Here is a 20123-nt window from a genome sequence, read left to right on the forward strand (position 1 = left end):
TAGTCAGATTTATTGATCCTTTCTCTTAGTTGCTGAGTCATTTGAGTTCTACTGAGGAAGTCCTTGCCTATGCCTATTGCTTCCAGTGTATTTCCTGCTCTTTCCTGTACTAGCTTCAAGGTTTCAGGTTTTATATTAAGGTCCTTAATACACTTTGAGTTGGTACTCGTACAGGGTGACAAACATGGATCTAGTTTCAGTTTTATATAGGCAGATAACCACTTTTCCCAGCAACATTTGATGAAGAGTCTGTCTTTTCTCCATTATATGTTTTTGGCACCTTTGTCAAAAATTAGGTGGGCATAGCTGCATGGATTCATATCCAAGTCCTCTATTCTGTTCCACTGGTCTTCGTATCTGTTTTTGTGTAAGTACCATGTTGTTTTTATTGCTATGGCTCTGTAGTGTAGTTTGAAGTCAGGTATTATGATACCTCCAGCGTTGCTTTTTTGTTCAGTATTATCTTGGCTATTCATGGTCTTTTGTGCTTACAAATGAACTTTAAGGTTGATTTTTCAATGTTTTTGATGAATGTCATTGGGATTTTGATGGGAACTGTGTTGAACAACTAGATTGCTTTTGGTAGTATAGACATTTTTACTATGTTGATTCTGCCAATCCATGAGCATGGGAGATCTTTCCATCTTCTGTAGTCTTCAATTTCTTTCTTCAATGGTCTGTAATGTAGTTTTCCTTGTAGAGGTCATTTACATCCTTTGTTAAATTTATTCCTACATTGTTTGGTTTTTTTTTTTTTTTTTTTGGCCTATTGTAAATGGAATTATTTTCCTATATTCTTTTTCAATCTGTTCATTGTTGGCATATAGAAAGGCAACTGATTTTTCTAAGACAATTTTGTATCCTGCTACTTTGCTGATGCTGTTTATGGTGTCTAGTTTTTGGGTAGAGTTTTTCAGGTCATTTAAGTACAAGATCATGTCATCTGCAAATAGGGATAGTTTCACTACTTCTTTATCTGTTTGTAGTCCTTCTATTTCTTCTTCCTCCCTTATTGCTCTGGCTTGGAATTCTGACTATGTTGAAAAGGAGTGGGAAAAGTGGGCACTCTTATCTCATTCCTGACTTTAGGGCAAATGATTTCAGTTTTTCCCCATTGAGTATGATGCTAGCTACATGTTTATCATATATAGCATTTATTATGATGAGATACATTCCTTCTATTCCTAATTTCATCAGAGCATTTATCATGAAATGGTGTTGAATCTTATTGAAGGCTTTTTCTGCATCTATTGAGATGACCAAGTGGTTTTTGTCTTTGCTTCTGTTAATGTGCTATACTTTTAATGGCTTGAGTATGGTAAACCATTTTTGCATCCCTGAGATAAAGTCGACTTGATCAAGGTGAATGATCTTTCTGATATGTTGTTGGGTTTGGTTTGCCATTATTTTATTGAGGATTTTTGCATCAATGTTCATTAAGGAGATTAGCCTGTAGTTCTCCTTTCTGGATATGTCCTTGTCATATTTTGAGATGAGTGTAATACTGGCTTCATAAAATTAGTTAGGCAGTGTTCCTTCCCTTTGCATTTCATGGAAAAGTATAAGGAGTGTTCATATTAGTTATTCTTTAAAGGTCTGGTAGAATTCAGCAAAGAATCCATCAGGTCCTGGACTTTTCTCTTTTGGCAGACTCTTTGCTTCTTCAATTTCATCACATGTTATAGATTTGTTTAGGTAGTTAATATCCTCTTGGTTCAGTTTTAGATGGTCATATGTATCTAGAAATTTGTCCATTTCTTCTAGATTTTCCAATTTATTTGAGCATAGGTTTTCAAAGCAGTCCCTGATGATTTTCTGGATTTCATTGGTATTTGCTGTTATCTGCCTCTTTTCATTTCTTATTTCACTAATTTGTGTTTTTTCCCTCCTTTTAGTCAGATTTGCCTGGGGTTTGTCAATCTTGTTTATTTTTTCAAAGAACCAGCTTTTTGTTTCATTCATTCTTTGTATTTTTTTTTTTTTTGGTCCCTGTTTCATTTATTATGGCCCTTATTATTGTTATTGTTATTATTATTATTATTATTATTATTATTATTTATTTCCTGCTTGTTTTAAGTTTAGCATGTTCTTGTTTGTCTAGGAGTTTGAGATGCAGCATTAGGTCATTTATTTGAGATCCTTCTGTGTTTTTAATATATGGACTCATGGCTATAAACTTTCTTGTTAGAACTGCCTTTGCTGTGTCCCATAAGTTGTGTTTTCATTTTCATTAAATTACATGATCTTTTTTATTTCCTCCCTTATTTCTTCTATGACCCACTGATCATTGAGTAATATGTTGTTCAAACTCCAATTGTTTGCATATTTTCTGCTGCTGCTTTTGTTGCTGAGTTCTAGTTTTATTGCACTGTAATCAGATAGTATTTCAATTTTTTTATATTTGTTGAGGTTTGCTTTGTGCCTTAAGATATGGTTTATTTTGGAGAAAGTTCCATGGAAGGCTGAGAAGAATGTAATTTGTGCTGTTTTTGGATGACATATTCTGCAGACATCTGTCAGGTCCTATTGATCTATGGTGTCATTTAGTTCTAGAATTTCTTTGTTGATTGTTTTTCTAGATGACCTCGATGCATAATAGAGGAGTATTAAAGTCTCCTACTACCACTGTGTTGGGGTCTATATGTGATTTTAAGTCCTTTAGTATATGTTTAATGAAGTTGGGTACACTGACATTGGGTGCATATAAGTTGATAATTGTTATTTCCTCTTGATGTATTGCTCCTTTTATTAGTATGAAGTGCCCTTCTTTGTCTCATTTGGCTAATATAAGTTTGAAGTCCACTTTGTCTGATTTAAGTATTGCTACTCCTGCCTGTTTTCAAGGGCCATTAGCTTGGTAAAACTTTCACTCTAAACCAGTGTTTATTTCTCTCAATAAGGTGGGTCTCTTGTAAACAACAGATTGTTAGATGTTCTTTTTTAATTCAATTTGCCAAATGGTATCTTTTGATGGGGGAGTTGAGACCATTAACATTCAGTGTTAATATTGAGAGGTATGGTATGTGGTGATTCTTGTCACCTAGTTGTTTTTGCTGTTTAAGGATTGGAGTGTGTGCAGCTGATTCAATGCTACTCTCTGAGTACTTGTCTATTCTTCTCTTGAGGTTTAATACTTCCTGTCCTTTCATGATTGTGTTTGTTTTTGTCTTCTGTGTGCAGAATTCCTTGCAGAATCGTCTGTAGTGATCCTATATTGTTTTAGTTTCTGTTTATCATGGAAGAATTTTATTCCTCCATTAATTTTGAATGATAGCTTTGCTGGGTAGAGTATCCCAGGACTGAAATTGTTTTCTTTCAGTGCTCATAATACCTCACTCCATGCCCTTCTTGCTTTAAAGGTTCCTGTTAAGAAATCTGCTATTACTTTGATGGGTTTAGCTTTGTATGTTATCTGTTTTTTCCTTCTTACAGCCTTCAATATTCTTTTTCTGTTCTCTGTGCTGGCTGTTTTAACAATAATATGCTGAGAGGTTCTTTTTTGGTCATGCCCGTTTGTTGTCCTCAATGCTTACTGTACCTGAATGGGCAACTCTTTCTCAAAGTTTGGGAAATTTTCTCTTATTATTTTATTGACTATATTATGTATCCCTTTGGCTTGCACCTCTTCTCTTTCTTCAATGCCCAGGATCCACATGTTTGGTTTTTTGATGGACTCACTGAGTTCTTGCATACTCTTTTCTCAGCTCTTGAATCTGTTGTCTAAGGACTCTTCTATTTTTTCTTTAATATCTGTTTTGTCTCCAAGCCCTGAGATTCTGTCTTTTACTTGCTCTAGTCTGCTGGAATGGCTTTCTACTATGTTTTTATTTAATTTAAGGAATTTTTATTTCCAGGATTTCTGTTTGATTCTTTTTTCTGAGGTTTTCCATATCTTTTTTAAAATTCTCATATCTTGTTCTGTCTTCTCTATTTCATATATCTCTTTTTTTATAGTCTCCTTTGTTTCACTTTGGAGTTTGATGAAGTCTTCTCTGAGTTCATTTAGTTGTTTCTGTGTCATAAGTTTTTTATTTGTTGTCTCTTGATACTGTTTAATTTCATACTATATATTCTGTTTAACTGTCTCTTGTAGCTTCTACATGAGTATCTCAATGAGCTCATTCATGATTTCCTTTTTGAGAGATTTCTTTTGGACGTCATTGACCTCATTGGTCATATTTATCATTATGTTGGGGTCATGAACTGGATATTTATTTTCATTTCCCACTAAATCCTTTATTGAATTGTTAGTCTTTTGAGAGGTGGAATTTCTTTACCTTCTTCTTCTCCTTATTCTTCTAAATTGTGGTGTGTTCCTATGTTATTGATTGGCTACTTGGCTGTTTTAATTGCCTGTTTTCTTTCCTTTGAATTACTATGTTGTGACTGGCTTAGTCAATAGCTGGGTTGATGTGCTATTTCTGTCCCTGGCCTGCAATTATAAATTAGCAATAAAAAATTTGCAATTTCAATTCCAGACAAGTTGTTTACATATTATATAGAGAACCCCTTGTTGATAATATCTATAAACAGTGGGAATTAGAGGGTAATAGATGTTTAGATAGAGATAGATACTTGGTAATTTGAAAAAGTGAAACTAAAGGGGGAGCAGAAAAGGTGGCATGGGGTGAGGAAGGAAGATGTGTGGGGATCTAAAGGGTTTTAGGGCCTTTGTTTGTGTTAGGAAGTAGTTCAGTTGTTATAGTGGAGAGTGCTTGTGTCAGGGATTACAGAGGAATGGGGTGTGTACTGTTGGTACAGTAGGATAATTAGTGGGTTGTAAGTGTGCAGGATGAAGGTCTGGTGGGGTGACAGGTAGGAGAAGGCAGAGAGGGGAAGGTGAAGTCATGGGGAGAGAGCAGTTGAAAGGGGGGCAGAGAAAATAGTAGGGGTAGAGAACAATGGGTTGTAGTACAAGAAAGTGAGAGAGAGTGAAGGGAAAGAATAGGCATAAGAAAACAGTAATGATGAGATTAAAAGTACTAAATAAAAAGGGAAAAACTAGAGAGAAGGAAAGAAAGAAAGAAAGAAAGAAAGAAAGAAAGAAAGAAAGAAAGAAGGAAGGAAGGAAGGAAGGAAGGAAGGAAGGAAGGAAGGAAGGAAGGAAGGAAGAAAGAAAGAAAGAAAGAAAGAAAGAAAGAAAGAAAGAAAGAAAGAAAGAAAGAAAGAAAGAAAGAAAGAAAGAAAGAAAAGAAAGAAAGAAAACAAGGACACAAAAAGTATGGTAAGTTTGATGAAAGTTCTGGACTTACTGTCTTGGCATCCAATCCAGGTATTGACAATTATGACTAGGGGTTTCTTGGTCTCTCTGTCTCTTCTCAAGGTTTATATTTTGGGCTGTGTGAAGAAGGGTGCTGCCCCTCTTTTCAGACATCTTGTTGGGAGAGTCAACTGGGGGTTTTTTAGTCCTGTTTTCTTTAGTCTGATGGGCCATCTGTTACAAACAAGAGCACTGAAGTGGTCTCACCAGATGGCTGACTTGTGAGCAGTAGTTGGCTCCTTCTGCACACAGGGAAGGTTGCAAGTGGGATCTGTGATAGTTCACTACCAGTTTGTGTGAAGTGGTCAAATCTGTTGTTGTTTTGCTAGGTGGCAGCTGAGTTGCCCCACAGCTGAACTCTGGGTGGTCAGCTCCTCCCCTGACAAGATGGAACAATTCAGTTTTGTGTACCACCCACAGTCCCACAAAATTATTTCAGTGATCTGCCATGTCCCTGCTCTGGGAGGTTGGCTTGTCACCCAACCCCAGCACTCAGTGCTTGTTCCCACCCCACCCCTGCTTGCAAAGTTTGGCTCTTTGTCCCACCCCCATTATCTGAGGTTGCTTCAGCATCCCACTTTGTCCCCATTGTCAGTGGTAGATTACAATTCACTACCTATGTTTGTCAGTTTTGTTTGTGGGGGGGGTGCAATCTGCCCATGTGCTACACTGGATTATGTCAAGGGGGGCAGGCATGTAGTGCATGGTGCTCACCTGTTGAGTTTGCAGATTTACACAGGCAGCTTTGAAACCGGCTGGCAGGATGAAAATGTGGGTGGCTTTGCACAAGGCAGATGCTCACTGGGACTGGGTTCAAGCTGATGTAGGTAGGCTTTCCACAGGTTAGGGGTCCAGTACATTGCAGGGTTCAATTCTGTTTAACACTCCATTGTCTGCTTTTTGCAAAAGAAAATGGTAGGGAGAAATAGCCATGGAACTCTTCCCAGGGCAAACACAGCTTGTGCCCATGCCTCACCAGGATTTCCCTAGATGTTAAGAGCAATTAAGTCTGTTTTAAGGGTCATTCTTTGAATTTTATGTGTACCTTATGTGTTGGTAGTTATTTAGTTTGCTATAAAGAATCAGAATCACCCAAATGTAACTGCTACATCTCAATGTTGTTTCTGAAACTGCAGAGCTTAGGAATTCTGATTTCATTTCCTATCTGCCATCTTGGGTCTTCCCTTCATAACAATTTCTGCTCATGAAAAAGCCTTCTCTCTAATTATCCCTGTTAAAACAGAACAGCTGACTACACTCCAACCTTCATTAACATTCTATTCTTGTCTAAGTTTTATTTTTTCATACCAATTACTATTGATTAACACTGAATTTGTTTTTCTTCCTTTCACTTCATAAAAATGAGTATTTATTTTATGAGACTTTCCATCACATTTTTCAAGCTTCAAGAATAGTGCCTTACATAGAAATTGTTCAGTAAGTATTTTAAATAAATGAGTAAGTCCCTTAAAGTACAACTAATTCTAAGAGTGTGAATATAGGAAGGAAAGTAAGGAAGTTAACCTAATCTCCTTTTTGAGTTAGACACAGAAAACCTGTTGTGAAAACAGAAAGAAATAAAGAATATTTCACTGTGAGATTTTCTGAAGAAAAAAAATTCAAAAGCATATCAAAAAGCTTACATGCCATAATCAAGTAAGATTTAGCTCAGATATGGAAGAATGGCACAATATATACAAACCAACAAGTCTAATACATTCTATCAACAGAATGATCATAAGAGTAGATGGAGAAAAAGCAATCCTTTATGGTAAAAATCTCAACAAATTATATACAAACTGAATATCTTAGCACAAACAGAGCATGTGTATTACAAAATCATACTGAATGAGGAACAAGACAAGAATGTCCACATTCACCAGTCTTCATGTGGTTTTGAAAGACTTAACCAAACACATAAGGCAAGAAAAAGAAATAAAAGGCACAAATCAAGATAGGAGGAAGTCAAATTATCCCTGTTCACAGAAAATTATTGTGTATATAGAAAAATCTAGAGACTACCTGTTCAACTGATAAATGAACAAAGTAAATTTTCAGGCTACAAAATCAATATATGAAAATCACTAACATTTGTAAACACTAATAATCAGACTTCTGAAGGAAAAAATGAAAGCAATCTCATGAACAGTAGCTACAAAAATGCCTAGGAATAAATTAACTAAGGAATTGAAGTATCTCTACAATGAAAATTACAAAATCCTAATGAAAGAACTATAAGGCAGTGTAAAAAATAGAAAGATTTCACATATTCATAGATTGTAAGAATTAATGCTGTTTGAAAGTACAAACCACTCACAGAGGTTCAGTGAAATCTCTATCAAAATATCAATAGCATTCCTAACAAAAATAGAATGAAAAAAGTTCTAAAATTCATGTGGGACCACAAGAGACCTTGAACTCAAATCTTTAACAGACAAAGCTGAATATATCACACAACCTGAACTCAAAGCATTGCTAGAAAATTAGATTCAAATTCCCCTGATCATAAGTACACAATAATATAATCATACAATCTGCAAACAAGGGTAATTTGACTTCTTTATTTTCTACTTGTTTTGCTTTTATTTCTTTCTCTTGCCTTATTACTCTGGCTGGGGGGTCCTAGCACTATATTGAATAACAGTAGAGAGAGACTGCACGCCCATGTCTTGTTCTTGGTTTCAGATTTTCCCTATTTAGGATGATGTTTCTATAGGTTTATCATATATATTATGGTGAAATTGTTCCTTCTATTCCTCATTTCTTCAGGGCTTTTATCATGAAAGAATGGTGATTTTTGTCAAAGACCTTCTCTGCATTATTGATATGATCATGTAAGGTGTGTTCCTGATTCTATTTATGTGCCCTAGTACATTAATTTATTTGTGTATGTTAAACCATATTTGCATCCCTAGAATGAGACCAAGTTGATCATGGTGTATGAGCTTTTCAATGTGTGTTAAATTCAGGCTGTGAGTATTTTGGTGAGAATTTTTGCATCTGTGTTCATCAACCCAATCTTCATCAAAATTCCAACATCATTTTCACAGAAATAGAAAAAAAATCAATCCTAAAACTCATTTTGGAAACACAGAAGACCCAGATTATCCAATGCAATCCTGAGCAAAAAAAAAAAGATCAATGTTGGAGGTATCACACACAATACCTGACTTCAAATTATACTACAGAGCTATATTAACAAAAACAGCATGGTACTGATACAAATACAGACACATCAATCCATCGAATAGAACAGAAGATTCATTAAAAAGCCCATATAACTATATTAATATGATTTTCAGTAAATGTGCCCTAAACCTAGGTTTGAGAAAAGACAGTCTCTTCAACAAATTTGTATTTGGGTTTATATTTGATTAGCAGATGACATTTGTACATATTGTTAAGGTACAATGTGAGGTTTTGTTCATATATGATTGGTAATAATCAAGTCAGGGTAGTTAGAAACTCCATCCTTGAACACTTATCATTTCTTTTTCTGATTAAATTCAAACTCCTCTCTTCTAGCTAGTTTTGAGACATGTGTGTGCACTTTCATTAATTATAGTCATCAAACAAAACAGAACTCATTCCTCCTATCAAATAATAACATTGTGCCATTGTTGGATCTCTTCTCTTTTCTCATCCCTGCCATTCTCCCCAGTTTCTAAGCAAACCCTATTCTAATGTCAAATTCTTCAAGGTCAACTTTTTTTATTCCAATTAGTGAATAAGATCATGCAGGGTTTTTTCTCAAATCTGACTTATTTTACTTAGTATAGTGTTTTTTAGGCCCTTCCATGGTGTCACAAATTACAGGAGTTCGTGGTTTTTATGGATGACTAGTGTTCTGTTATGCATATACACTACATTTTCTTTATTCATTTCTGTGTTGGTAGGCATTTAAGTTTATTCCATATCTTCACAACTGTAATAGCAGAGCAACCAAAGTGCAGGCATCTCTTCAACATGTTGATTTCATTCCTTTGGATATATGTAATTACTGGTAATGTTGCTGGATTTTATGGTAGCTCTGTTGTTACTCTGGTAAACCTACATATACTTTTCCATATTGGTTGCAGTAACTTATATTTCCTGCAACAATATATAAAATAGCCATTTTCACTGGATTGAGGTAGCATCTCCTGTGGTTTAGATTGGTATTTACTTAATAATTAGCAATACTGAGCATTTTTCATATATATATATGTATATGTCAGACATTTGTATACCTTGCTCTGAGAAAAATTCAACCCAAATTTAAAATGGGCTAAGAAAGGCAACATTTTAAATGAACTTCAACTGCAGTTTAGAGATCAAATTGCATGAAAACTAAACCCAAGAATTGCATTGCAAGAGGTAATGAAAAACAAAGGAAGCTGATTTCACAACTTCTGAAAAAACTTCTGGAAGACTTAGACACTGAGAATTGGGACTATGACATCTGTGTGGATGTGGTTGAGACACCACAGTTTCCTGATGCCTCAAATCCTGCATAAGTGACCTTCTCACCCTTGGTGGAAGATAGCAAGCTTCTTTTACCTATAGAATATAAAGAGGTCACACCTAAGTCAGTTGCTTCAGAAGAAAATAATACATTCTTCATCATACAATATATCATCATATAGTCTCATTTACCCTCATTTAGACTTATTAACAAATCCAAGGCTCAGAATGGTATTATCTAAGGACTAGAGAACACTGACCCTGTTTGAGAATAAAATATTATGCTTCAAAAGAGTTACAGCATTTGGCTCATATGACTGGCAAATAATTACCTGGAAAATATGGGAGTGTATACATATTGAACATAATATACTTAGAGTGAGACAAAATAGCATGCTGAGACAGAAGAAATTTACAAACATGGAAAAACCACAATGATTTAAGAATTAGTTTGCAGGCAAGATGCTAGGAAATGGCACTGGGTATTAAGTGAGGTAAAAAAGACTTCTGCGTGGTAGAATGGTGAAGATAAAGACCAAATGCTCAGAGTGTAGAGGATCTGAAAAGGATTTATTAAGCAAAACCATCATGTGATGAATGTTTCCTGAGAAGACCCAAAGGTCATCCCTTCCTCTACAGCAATAAAGAAAGTACTCCAACCTAGAGAGAAGCTCTGCAATGGTAGGTGCTGCTATGGATCTCCACTTCCTACATTAAGGGAAATGAAGAGATTAAGAAACATTTGAATCCAAAAGTTTTTTCAAGAGCCTGGCACTGGTGGCTCACACCTATAATCCTAGCAACTAAGGAGGCAGAGATCAAGAGGATCACGGTTTAAAGCCAGCCCAGGCAAATAGTTCGTGAGACCCTATCTTGAAAATACCCAACACAAAAAAAGGACTAGTGGAGTGGCTCAAGGTATAGGCCCTGAGTTCAAACCCCAGCACCACTAAAGACATGAAGTTTGCAGCAGAAGTCATCAATCTTCTCTTTCTACTTACTTCAGCAATATGACCCCTGCAGAAACTATATGGCTGCTAGAGAATGAATGTAGACCCCTCAAGTTCAACCAAGTAGTAGCTCCAATAGCAGTGTTGTACCTTACATGGGATCATATGCAAGGCTTCTGGTATGTGATAGACAGTTAATGATTTGAGGAATGTGTTCTTTTCAGCTCCAGTTGGAAAAGAGGATCAAAAGCCATTTACATTCTTGAGATGAACAATACTCATTTACAATTTTGACTCCAGACTATGCTAACTGTCCTACCTGCCTTCATAATATAATCTAAAGAGATCTGACCTCTTCAGCATCCCCCAAAATACTATGATAGTCCACTACATGGATCATATCACACTGACAGAGTAGCTTGTTTAAACACTGGAGGTCTTAGTAAAGCACAGGTGCTCCAGAGATGGAAATAAATGCAATAAAGTTTCAGGAATTTGATACTTTAAGAAAGTCTTTACAAGATGAGTGCTAAGAACCATACTGGAACACCTACTCCAAAGTAAAATTCACCAAAGAAAGAGAGCTACATTTTTGTTATACCTCCTTAGTTTTTGAGACAACATATTGTACAATAAGAAATGCTGCTCCATCTCATATGCCCAATGGCACAGATGTCTGCCAGTGTTAAGTAAGATGCAGAGCATGAAAAGGCCCAAACTCAAGACAAGTAGCATTGCCATTTGGGTCACATGATACAGCAGGCTTTATGACATTAAAAGTTGTAGTTGTAAGGAAAGAAGCTGTCTGGAACTTATTGAAGACATAGTTCTGTGTGTTAGGAGCAAGTCCGTGCCATTTTCAGTCAAGCATTTTATGGCTTTTGAGAAGCATCTCCTTCTTTTTCTGCACTGCAATATAGAAGGAATGATGCACAAAGGGCATCATATCAACAAGCATCCAGACTTGCCCACCACAATCAGGGTCCTGTCTCATCCTCCAATGAATAAAATTTGATAGGCACAGCTGAAATTTATCATAAAATGAATAGTACATCTAAACTGAACCCCAATTGAGCCAAAGAGCATTAATGTTATAATTCAAATGTATGCAAATAAACATGTCCATTCCTATCCCCAACACCACTCCCATTGAAGTAACCAGTGTCCACAGATGACTGTGTATCCTTCATCATTCTCCCTATATTCATATGTGTATACACATCTTGGCAGATTTTATTCATTAAATAGATGTTTAGCTTTTGAGCTGTGTGATCAACATTGCATACTGATTTACAATTTTGTGGTTTTCACCTAGCAGAGATGGTGAGAAATAGTTCTCTTCAGAGCAGTCCTTAAATACAGTATTCATTCTTTCTTGGCTGCAGACCATATCACAATAAGAATAATCTATTTCTTTATTTTTAATGATGAATATTCACCTTATTTCCTTTAATGATCTTTGCTGTTATACATAAGGCTACAATATGTATAGTCTTTATGCACTTGCATACATGATTCTGTGATCTAGGTTTACAAAGAAGGATTTCTAGGTCAAAGGTTATGGTTGGAGTAGAATAGGGAGGCTAGATAACAACATAAACACAGTTTGATAAAGGAACAATATCTGATGTTCTGCAGCAGAGTAGTATGGCTACAGTTCAGAATACCCTTTATTATTTATGAAGATTTGAAGGAGAGGAGCTTGAAGACCCAAACAAAGAAAAAAATAAGAAAACAGAAATGTTAATTACACTGTTATGCATGTGTTGAAATATCACACTAAACCTCATTAACAAGTACAATTAATGGATATAATAATTCAGAAATGTAAAGTTATGTTAAATGGAATCTATAAAATTTCTTTATGGAAATGAGGTCGTTAATATTATTAACAGTATGAAATTAATGTATGTAGCCATGTAAAAACATCACAATCAATGACTACTACGAATACTTCATCTTCAATGAAAGGCACTGCCTTTCACATTTCATTTTACTTCATTTAATTCATTACTTCAAAATGATGCTGAAAAGTCTTCCATGCATTTTTGATGATGTGCATCTCATTTTGGAGAATTGCCTTTTCATATGTTGGCCCATTTGTCTATTCTATCTTCTTTTATAATGATGCATTTGAGGCTGCTCTTCACATGCCATGGATATGATTACATTGTAACCACATGCACCATATATTTTCTATTATATTTTGTCAGTTTCCTTGTAATATCATTTTAGCACTCCAACATTTTACTTAAAACTTTCAGTTTTCCTGATTAAATTAAAAAGTACAGACACATTCAACATAGTACAAATATTCAGCTATCTTTTCTTCTATTATCTATTATATTTGTATTCTCAGCCTACCTCTATTCTACATTATTTTAAAACACTGATCACAGAGAATAGACACATGCAAAAAAGTTTAGGAACCTATCTACTTTTCAAGTAATCTGTGAAAACACGGAACTAGGACTCAAATACAGCCTTTGATTCCCAGTCAATATGTTTTGCTATACACTTTTTGCCAACAACTTTGATACTAGACAAATAGAGTTCTACCTCACCTGCTTAATAAAAAATATTTCCTATCCAATATTCTCCTGAATGCATCTTTCACCTCCTTGTTCCTCAAGCTGTAGATGAGAGGATTTAACATGGGGATCACCACAGAATAAAACACAGAAATCACTTTATTGATATCCAGGGAGGAACTTGAGTTGGGTCGAACATAGATAAAGAAAAGTGTCCCATACAGGATGGAGACAGCTGCCAGATGAGAAGAACAAGTGGAGAAGGCTTTCTGGCTCCCTGTTCTTTGCATATTAAGGATATTTTATCTTTGTTGGTTCATTTGCTAATAGTTTCTGTCATTTTATTGCTTTTCTCAGAATCGTCTTTGTAGTACTTTGGAAATTTTCTTTAAAAAAATCTTTTTTCATTACTGGATTAAAAAGTACTCACACACTCAAGATTTAAAAGTACCCATATATTTTCTTCTATAAAATTTTAAATTTATACTCTCAAATCACCTTTATACTATTTTGAAACACTAATCTGTCACAGACAACAAGACAGAGCCCCAAGAGTATTTAACCATTTCTCTATTTTTCAAGTAAACTCTAAACAAGCAGAAGAAGGTCTCATGTAGAGTGTTTTATTCTCAGTCCACTATTCTTTGCAGGAACATTTGTGGTACTACACAAATTGAATACTACTTTATCTGCCTATTATAGAAATAGTATCCTTTCAACCTTCTCCTGAATGCGTCTTTCGCTTCATTGTTCCTCAAGCTGTAGATGAGAGGATTCAACATGGGGATCACCACAGAATAAAACACAGAAATCACTTTATTGATATCCAGGGAGGAACTTGAGCTGGGCCGAACATAGATAAAGAAAAGTGTCCCATACAGGATGGAGACAACTGCCAGGTGAGAAGAACAAGTGGAGAAGGCTTTTTTCCTACCATCAACTGTCTGGATCTTCAAGATAGTCACCAGGATGCACACATAGGAGACCATGATGATCAGACCACTGACCACTCCTACAGCTCCAGACAAAACGAAAAGTACTAACTTACTGATCCACGTGTCAGCACATGCTAGGGAGAGCAATGGGGAAATATCACAGAAAAAATGATTGATAATATGTGGACCACAGAATGGTAAGCAAAATGTGAAAATCGTATGAGTTGTGATGTTTATAGCAGCTATAGCATAAGGCCCTATAACCAGCAGCACACAGATGTCCTGGGACATAATGAGTGTATACAGCAAGGGCTTACAGATAGCTGTATACCGGTCATATGCCATGGCAGCCAGGAGGAAGGACTCAGTTCCCACAAAGAGACCAAGGAACCACATCTGTGTAGCACAGCCCACAAAAGAGATGCCTTTTTTCTCTGCAAAGATATCACACAGCATCTTAGGAGCAATGGAAGAAGAGGAACAAATATCTACAAAAGACAAATGGCTAAGAAAAAAGTACATGGGAGTGTGGAGCCTGAGGTCAACCCATATGAGAATGATCATCCCCAAGTTACCTCCCAGGGTGACAAGATAAACAAAGAAAAGCATGATGAAAAGGACAATCTTCTGGTGGAGATTATCTGTGAGGCCTAAGAAAACAAACTCAGTCACTATTGTCTGATTCTTTTCTTCCATTGGTTAGTTGAATCTGCCATAAGAAAGAAAAGAATTATTTTATTATAAAAATAGTGACAGCTACCAAAAATATTTTATGTTAACAGACTATTTTACAGATAATTGTGAAATATTGCTCTTTCTAAGTTAACAGTAATTAGATAACCTAGTTAATAGGTCCTGGAAAGTTGGACAAATATCCTGTATAAAGTTGAGTAACTTACCCTTGATCTTTTTTAGATTCTCATCAAAAGCAATCCACCTTTATAATCTAAAATTCTCAATTGTAAAATTATATTCAAAATGATAAGTACTCTCTGTGTTTATAACTATACATAGTTGTTCATAATAGTCTGCCTTTTACTAATGCATGTTAATTGCACAAGTGAGGGGTAACATTGTGCTATATCCATATACACATGTAACATAGTTTGATCATGTACACCCCCTGTATTATTCTTTATCTCCCCTCATCCAACTTCCCCCATTTTTAACTTTTTTGCAAATTTTTAGATGGGCTTAATTATTACCTTTTCATACAATGTACTTTGGTCATATTTTCTTTACCACCCTTTGTTTTCCCCATCCTATCTCTCACTGGTTCCACCCCCTAAAATGGTCCCCTTTCAAGTTCGTGTTCTTTCTGTTTTTTTAGATCTATAATCCACATGTGAAAGAAAACATGAATATTGTTTTTCTGAGTCTGGCTTATTTCACGTAGCATAATTATCTCCTTGAAAGACTATAAATCTGTTGTTAAAAAGAAAGAATAGATTTATGCTATGTCCGATGTGATGTTAACAGGGGTATTTAGAATCAAGATGAGAAATTGAGAAGAAGGTAAATGGGGTAGAAATTTTTCCCAGCTGCACAATTCTACCAAAAGAGTATCTTGTCATAGAAGGACACACAATGCCATGCCTTAAAATCTGACAAATATTGACAACAATCCTTAATAGAAATTGTATAGAATATTCAACATCTGCTGAATTACATGTGTAAATTACACATGTAATTTTTTACATGATTTATTACATTTAATACACTTAACCATATCCTGAAATCAGATATACCAGTAATGTATGTCTAATGCCAAGTGTCTGTTTTATTCAAGGAAAACCTTCAAGAAATATTTTTGAGTGACCCATTCATCTAGAAAGACAAAATAAAACTATTTAAAACTCCTAGAAGATTATGTAGAGTAATTTATATGAACAATATTGTTTATATGGCATCACCAATTAATTTCCTCTGTAAAAAATACATATCACTTGAGTTGCATAAAAATTATTTTTATGTCCAAACAATGTATACACATATGAATAAATGAATAAAAAAGAAAAAAGTGTATACAATAAACATATTTTACCAAAAAATTATTTTTAAATCTCAGTGTATAGTATATTCAAATAATTCATAAATAGTGATGGTAGCTATTTGATTTATGATTATTTTGTCAGAGCATGATTTTTGCATAATACTACATGGGTGTATTTCAGCATTCTCAAAGACTACGGTAGGATTATCAAGAGCATTATCCTTTGCAGAAATGTTTGTGTTTATGGCCATCGTAATATGCAAGATAGGTGTTTAGGAATAAAGGGCAGCACCAACTGCTTCTAGTAAATGTAGATGTTATAAAATGACTTACTCTGGTAAATCAACTCTCTGATTACCTCACATAGTTATTATGAATTTTTCTCCCTTAATATGGAAAAGTGTGAGAACACTTAAAATCTCTACAATACATTTGGTATTAAAAGTATGTCTGTGTCATGAATAAAATAGGCAATTCATTAGAGAAAAATCACACAAACCATTTGTTTAGTCTTATAAAGATATGAATAGAATGCTGATGTCTGCTTCCTTTAGAGAACCAGGGATAGGAAGTTTTATCCCAAAGTTCACACTAAACCTCACATTTATCTACTGTATTTCAAAAACTTCATATTCTCCAAAATGCATTGTACATACTTCTTTATGGATATTTGTTAAATATCCCTTTTACCTACTTCAAAGGAAATAATCATTTTCTAGAAGAAAAGATGGAAGATTAATGCTCGTTTGTGGTGGTGACCTTTTGAAGAAGCAAGGTCTTCTTTCTAGACAGTTGGTGAAGAAGACAAATCTCCTTTCTTGGTAGACCCAGGCATAATAACCTTGACCTGAACATTGATTCACATACTACACAGAATAAGGGCCCTTTGCTAGGAAATTTACACTAATTTAGAGCCAAATCCCCCAAAGAACTTAAACCTCAAAGGTTTACTCCCAAAGGGACAAAATTAAAATGATTTCAATAGCATTTGGGACAAATATTATTTTCCAACTGCGTATAATTTCAAAACAAAGATGCCTAAAGAAATGTGCATGTGTGTGTGTGTGTGTGTGTGTCTGTGTCTGTGTCTGTGTGTGTATGTGTTTTCTTCTTTGGGATCCTCCTTGCCACAAAAGCCTCTTGTTTTGGACTTGTAATTCTTTTTCAATTAGCATATATTAATTATATATGAAGAGATTTATTTGCATGCATGCATATAATGTATTTTGATCATATTCACCCCCTTGATTATCCTATCTTTTTTATTTTATTAGCATATTGTTGCTGTACTGGGAGGTACATTGTGACATTTACAAAAGTGCTTGCAATATGTCTTAGTAAGATTCACCCTCTCCAACATTCTCTTTTCTCTCTCCTCTCCCCTTCTTTGAATAGTTTCAACAGATCTCATTTTTCCATTTCATACATTAGTATAAAATATTTCCATTATATTCACCATCCTTCACATTTTCCTTATGTCCTTCCTAATTGGTTCATCCCTTCCATTTTTCTCCTTTCTACCCTAGCCCCCTAACGTGGTTTCAACATGTCTAAAAATTCTATATTCATGCTTATATAGATAGTACATCACCCTTATTCACTTAGTTTACTTCCTTCTTTTACCTTCCCCCTCCTGTTAGTGTGACCTGTTTTCCATTATTGTCCTTCATTGTTCAGGTGTCTGTTCTTGTTCAGTGGGATTTTTGCCTTGGTTTTATACCTGTACATGCATTTTGCTTATGTCAATCTAACCCACTCCACTGCACTTCCTCACCGTTTCCTCCTCTCCTGTGTTGTTTAAGTTTTTGGTGTGTTTTGTGGTGTCTGTTCTTACACAGATGTGGTGTATTTCATTATTATTCACTATTTTTCCTTATTTCTTTCACTCCTCCCTTAGTGTCCTCTACCAGCCTCACTTTTGAGTGCATGTTCTGTATATACATGTGTATATATGTAATATTGCTTGTATTTTTGTTGGGCCTATATTCCACATTTGAGAAAAAACATGCAGTATTTGGTTTTCTGAACCTGGCTAATTTCACTTAAGATAATGATTTTTCTTGTTCTCCCTCCTCCTTGTCCTCTTTCATGTCCTTAATTATTTTTCCTTTATTTTCGTGTCCTACTCTATATATGCAATTCAATTTTAGCCAGGCCTTCTTTTCCATTAGTGGAGAATGATGCTATGCATTAAGCAGCCAGCACCTGGGATCAAGGAGCTTGGTGCCTGAATTCTGGAGCCATATCACTTTTGCTAATTCCCAATTCCATAGTCCTCTGATTGTGTCACTTTCAGCAAGTTTCTAAGCCCATCTGTGCATTATTCCCTTAATCTCTAAATTAAGGAAAATAGTAGATTCTAGCTCATATAGATGTCAGAAGGCTTTGTTGAAGTAGTTCAAAGATCATCCAACAAAGAGTAACACAGTACTGGTAAATGTATTTACTATTATAGGGGATCTTGAGCATAGGTGAAGAGATGACACATAAACAAATGGCACTACAGAAGAAATAATAATAAAGAATCTGAATTCATAGCATCTGTAATTCTTGTGAATAAGTCAGGAGTCTGAAAGATTTAGGCACTGAAAATCAAGGCTAAGACATCTGTGTGGCCCACTACCTCTTGGTGGAATAAAGCAGCCTTTCTTCGCTGACAGAATGTGAGGACGTCTCACCTGAGTGCGACGCTTCACAAGAAAATAACTACTCAATATATAGCCCTGCCTACCTCCATAGCGTTATATTTACCAGCCAAAGGTTAAGCCAGGATGCTGTGGTCAAGGAATAGGAAGCATTGTCCTCTTGGGAAGGCAGTGATTATTCTGCGGAGCAGTTGCAGGGTTTGTCTCACATGACTGGCAACATGCACTCAGACAGCACACGAGCATACATTTTGAGGGTAATCTACTTAAGAGTGAGAGGAAACCATGCTGGGTAAAGAAGAACATTGAAAGAACCCCAATTACTCGGGAATTACTTCGTAGGCAAGACACAGGAGCTGATTCTAATTCACTATGGGATGGCTCCTTGATCTCAGAAAAAAATACAGTGAGATAATAGTAATTTTCCCTTCAAAAGATGAAGAAAGAGATCAAAGGCTCAGAATATAGTGTTTGAAAAGAATCTATTACGTGAGAACAAAGAATGTGTCATCTGATAACTGTTTTTCCTGAGAAGACTCCAAGGACACTCCTTTCACTACAGCAATTCTGGAAATCACTAGTGAGAGAGATTACAGCTTGGATAGAAGCTCAGTGGTATGAGATGCTTCTGTGAATCTAGGCTTCATGTGAATCTAGGAATGAAGTGATTCCCTAACACTTGAATCTGGAAATTAATGCCACCACTAAAGACATGACATTTTCAGAGGAGATCATCACTCTCCTCTTTCTTAATTCAGAAGTCTGACCCCTGCAGAATCTACATAACTGCTGGACAATGACTGTAGACTTCTTTAAGTTCAATCAAGTAGCAGATCCAATAGCAGCCCCAAATACCATGCTACATGCTAATCCGTTACATTGATAACCTCATACTCATAAAGCAGATTGTTCAAGCAGTGCTAAAATATTGAACTCCTTAGAGAAACATGTGCTCCAGAGTTTGAGATAAACTCTACAACAATACAGGAATTTTACACTTTGGGAAAGCTTTTATAGGATCAGTGTGAAGAGACACAATAGAACACTGACTCCAATGTGAAATCCACCAAAGAAAGAAACACTTTTTTAGACCTCTTTGAGTTTTAAGGAAATATATTGCACAAAAAAAAAAATAGTTTTCCGGCCCATAGATCAAATGGCACAGAAGGCTGACAGTGTTAAGTGGGATGAAGAGCATAAAAGGGCAGTTTCAACAGAAATAGCACTGCCATTTGGGTTATATGACATAGAAGACTTTATGGCATTGAAAGTTATAGTAGTGAAAAAAGAATCTGGAGCTTATGGAAGCCACAGTTGAAGATTAATTCAATTCCTAGGATTCAGGAGCAAGTCCATGCCATTTTCA

At 35.5% G+C, this 20123-nt stretch overlaps 1 protein-coding gene across 1 annotated transcript; it reads right to left on the reverse strand.

The window, feature by feature from the left end:
- Window positions 1-13213: 13213 nt before the first annotated feature.
- On the reverse strand, window positions 13214-14815 carry LOC109676810 (olfactory receptor 5G3-like). The gene is made up of 2 exons (XM_074069380.1): window positions 14119-14815; window positions 13214-13461 (listed from the first exon to the last, which is right to left on the reverse strand). The coding sequence occupies exons 1-2, from the start codon at window positions 14813-14815 to the stop codon at window positions 13214-13216; spliced, it is 945 nt and encodes a 314-aa protein (XP_073925481.1).
- Window positions 14816-20123: the final 5308 nt, after the last annotated feature.

This window comes from Castor canadensis, chromosome 1 (genome assembly GCF_047511655.1).
Source record: "Castor canadensis chromosome 1, mCasCan1.hap1v2, whole genome shotgun sequence".
Lineage (NCBI taxonomy): Eukaryota > Metazoa > Chordata > Mammalia > Rodentia > Castoridae > Castor > Castor canadensis.

Excerpts from the sequence above, each read along its gene's own strand:
- LOC109676810 (XM_074069380.1), bottom strand. The coding sequence starts at position 14,815 with ATGGAAGAAAAGAATCAGACAATAGTGACTGAGTTTGTTTTCTTAGGC. Across the intron at positions 13,462-14,118 it reads GAAGATCCAGACAGTTGATG|GGAGCCAGAAAGCCTTCTCC; the intron begins GTAGGAAAAAAG and ends TGCAAAGAACAG.